Source organism: Capra hircus, chromosome 18 (genome assembly GCF_001704415.2).
Source record: "Capra hircus breed San Clemente chromosome 18, ASM170441v1, whole genome shotgun sequence".
Taxonomy (NCBI): domain Eukaryota; kingdom Metazoa; phylum Chordata; class Mammalia; order Artiodactyla; family Bovidae; genus Capra; species Capra hircus.
In genome coordinates, this window is record NC_030825.1 from 25,421,238 (window position 1) to 25,425,055 (window position 3,818).

The 3,818-nt window shown below is 55.3% G+C and overlaps 1 protein-coding gene across 1 annotated transcript; it reads right to left on the reverse strand.

Moving 5' to 3' along the window:
- MT3 (metallothionein 3) lies at positions 1 to 1,645 on the reverse strand. Its single transcript, XM_013970987.2, has 3 exons — positions 1,364 to 1,645; positions 1,072 to 1,137; positions 1 to 252 (listed from the first exon to the last, which is right to left on the reverse strand). The coding sequence occupies exons 1-3, from the start codon at positions 1,392 to 1,394 to the stop codon at positions 143 to 145; spliced, it is 207 nt and encodes a 68-aa protein (XP_013826441.1). The 5' UTR covers positions 1,395 to 1,645; the 3' UTR covers positions 1 to 142.

Here is a 3,818-nt window from a genome sequence, read left to right on the forward strand (position 1 = left end):
TAATGCCATTCATAGGATTTATTGTCACTTGCCAATGGCTTGCAGGGAAGGGGACACACTGCTGGGCCTCACCACAGGGCAGGTGGCACTGGGCCACCCTGCACTATTTACACACGTTTCACACGGGACAGTGGGCACGTCCTCACTGGCAGCAGCTACACTTCTTCTCCTCAGCTTCGGCCCCCTCTCCACCTTTGCACACACAATCCTTGGCACATTTCTCACACTCTGCGGGGCAGCAGGAGCAGCAGCCTGCAGATAAAATGGGGAACGCCCAGTCTGATGGCCTGTCCTCCCCCACCTGTCCCCATCAAAAGGAAGGGGGGAAAGGAGGGGTGCCAGAGGTCACTGCCCCCCACTTCCTAGTCTTACACCTGGGTTGGCTCAGCATCTCTGGTGTGTCAGCTACACACTGGGCTCCCATGGGGGAAAGGTCCACAGTAACTAGCCCACAGCCCCATCTATGAGCCCAGGAGCCCTGGGGACGGTGGAGTGAGGCCGACACTAGGGGGAACCAGGCCTTAGGGAGAAAACATCCAGGGGAAATGACCTTGAAGGATGAACCTGTCGGGGCAGAAATGGTGCAAGTGTAGGGGTCAGGAGATTCGTGGAGGGCGTATACCTAGTGTAATTCACAAACAAGGGCGCCTTTCTCTTGCATATTGCACTGCTTTGGGGGAGATTCAGGGGAGGTAAAATTGAGGGGATCCACAAAGGCCAAGAGGGCCCAAGGGACCCCAACTCCAGAGCTAACCCCCGGCCTCACTCATGTTTCCCCACGCGTTGGAGATCTGGAGGGAAGCGGTGGGCTCAGGAGAGCAGTTCTGTATCCTAACTGCCCATTAGAACCTTCCGGGAATCCACAAACAATTGCCTGGGCCCAAGGTAACAATCACTGAAGGAGGGCCTGCAACTGAGTCTTCAGGCCTCTGGGTGGTTCTGTTCCCATTAGAGTCAACTCAGTGTCACAGCCGGCAGAGGGGCCGCCCCGTGCCTACTGCCTACGTGGACAGGCGTGGTGCTCGGGGGAGGACCGGTAGGGGGGGCGCGCAGAGGGGTCCCCGCACTCACTCTTCTTGCTGGAGGCACATGTGCAGCCCTCGCACTTGCAGGAGTCGGAGCAGGTGCAGGAGCCGCCTGGGGGAGGGGGGCACAAGATGGGTTAGAACTCGGGGTGGGGCCAGGCCTAAAAGGAGCCGCGGTACTCAGCCTCAGTGCCCTTGGGGATATAGCCATGCCCATCCTTCAAGAAATTCAAAATGGGAAATAAGGGTCCCTTCCCCCAAACGTCCTTGAGCAAAGGCGTAGGGTTCTTTGCAAGTAAAGGGGCGCGCGGTGCCGCAGGGTGGGGGCGGGGGCTCACCAGTAGGGCAGGGGCAGGTCTCAGGGTCCATGCCGGAGAGGAGCGACCACCGAAGGAGGCGAATCGGCTTCTAGGGCAATTGGATGCACTGGCGGCAGCAGGTGGAGAGACTTTTATAGCCCCAGGCGGGGGCGCGTTGGCACAGCCCTCTAGGCGCGCGCGCCTCCTCTCTCCATCCGGGAGCACAAGTCGGCGCGGAGGCGCGCATTGCGGCAGCGCTCCCCGCACCCCTGTCGTGTGTCCCGCGCCGTGTGCACGGCCGGGGAGCTCCCCCGACCCCACCCCGCTGCAGTGTGCACAGCCGGGTGCGCGCGCAGTCTCGTACTTCCTACCATGTGCACGGGGAACACTCCCCGCCCGCCTGTCCGCCCTTGTCCACCGCTGCAGCCGCCACCTCGCAGAAAGTGCTCACTTCCCGCCTCTGGAGGCAGAGGGAGAGCAAAAGGCTTTTTTATTTCCCAGCCCTTTCCTGCTTCTCATCCTCTCCACCGCCGTTATCCCTTATTCTGGGATTCCCAGGGTGCGCCGAGTCATTCCGCTGCTCCAGGACTCCCTGTTTGATGGGGAGAGAACACACTCCGCCCCCACCCAAGGGCCCTCACAAACTGTCTTGGGAAGGACCTGCTCTGGGAGCCCTGCAGCACAGGACTGGGGTGACCAGAGGGAGTTTTGGGGGGAGGGGTGGTGATGCTAGGTGGCTGCATCTCAGCTTCAGAGGGAAGCCTCTCTCCTTTTATCTGTTCCTTCTGCTGAGTTTCTCAGAGACCCTTGCGTGTGTGGTTGGCTGAAAACTGGCCCCTCAAGAGATATCAATGTCAAATCCTAGAATCTGTGGTTATTACTGTATTTGGAAAGGAGGGCTTTGCAGATGTAATTAAATTAAAAATCTTGAGATGAGATCATCCTGGATTATCCACATAGGCCCTAAATCCAGTGACGAGCATGCTTAGAAGGTCCACAAAGATGAGAAGAGGAGGGGGCGATGTGACCATTGGAGCAGAGACTGGAATGATGGGGCAGCAGCCACAGAAGCTGGACACAGAACAGTCCACGTCCTTTGTTATAAGACTGGGTCCTCACTCAGCAAGTCAGCACACTTAATCCCTAGGAAATGGAGGAGCAAAGGACAGCATTAGACAACTGGCCAAGGGTTACAGAAGGAGGAGAAAGGGTTGCTGATGGTGTTTCAGAAAGGGCAGCCACATGGTGACCTACCCCCTGCCCCTGCCCAGCCCCGAACACGGGGAGGCCTCACTTCTGCTTATAGTGTAAGCACCTTTCACATGGTTGTATTGGGCCTCACAGAGGCAAGGCTCATCTAGAGACCGTAAACAAAACAAAATTTTTCCCAGGAACCCTGCATTAAGGGGCTTCCCCGGTGGCTCAGCAGTTAAAGAATCTGCCTGCAATACAGGAGACGTGGGTTCAATCCCTAGGTTGGGAAGATCCCCTAGAGGAGGAAATGGCAACCCACTCCAGTATTCTTGCCTGGAAAATCCCATGGGCAGGGGAGTCTGTTGGGCTTCAGTCAGTTCAGTTCAGTTCAGTTGCTCAGTCGTGTCAGACTCTTTGTGACCCCATGGACTGCAGCATGCCAGGCTTCCCTGTCCATCACCAACTCCCGGAGCTTGCTCAAACTCATGTCCATAGAGCTGGTGATGCCATCCAGCCATCTCATCCTCTGTCATCCCCTTCTCCTCCTACCTTCAATCTTTCCCAGCATCTGGGTCTTTTCCAGTGAGTCCGTTCTTTGCATCAGGTGGCAAAGTATTGGAGTTTCAGCTTCAGCATTATTCCTTCCAATGAATATTCAGGACTAATTTCCTTTAGGATTGACTGGTTTGATCTTCTTGCAGTCCAAGGGACTCTCAAGAGTCTTCTCCAACACCACAGTTCACAAACATCAATTCTTCAGCGCTCAGCTTTCTTCACAGTCCAACTCTCACATCCATACATGACTACTAGAAAAACCATAGCTTTGACTAGATGGACCTTTGTTGGCAAAATAATGTCTCTGCTTTTTAATATGCTATCTAGAGCACCCCCACTCCAGTACTCTTGCCTGGAGAATCCCATGGATAGAGGAGCCTGGTGGGCTGCAGTCCATGGGGTAGCTAAGAGTCGGACATGACTGAGCGACTTCACTTTCACTTTTCACTTTCCAGCATTGGAGAAGGAAATGGCAACCCACTCCAGTGTTCTTGCCTGGAGAATCCCAGGGACGGGGGAGCCTGGTGGGCTGCCGTCTATGGGGTCGCACAGAGTCGGACATGACTGAAGCGACTTAGCAGCAACAGCAGCAGGTTGGTCATAGCTTTTCTTCTAAGAAGCAGGCGTGTTTTAATTTCATGGCTGCAGTCACCATCTGCAGTAGTTTTGGAGCCCAAGAAAATAAAGTCTGTCCTGTTTCCATCATTTTCCATCCATTTGCCATGAAGTGATGGAACTGGATGCT

Excerpts from the sequence above, each read along its gene's own strand:
- MT3 (XM_013970987.2), bottom strand. The coding sequence starts at position 1,394 with ATGGACCCTGAGACCTGCCCCTGCCCTACTG. Across the intron at positions 1,138-1,363 it reads GACCTGCCCCTGCCCTACTG|GCGGCTCCTGCACCTGCTCC; the intron begins GTGAGCCCCCGC and ends CCCCTCCCCCAG. Across the intron at positions 253-1,071 it reads ATGTGCCTCCAGCAAGAAGA|GCTGCTGCTCCTGCTGCCCC; the intron begins GTGAGTGCGGGG and ends TTTTATCTGCAG.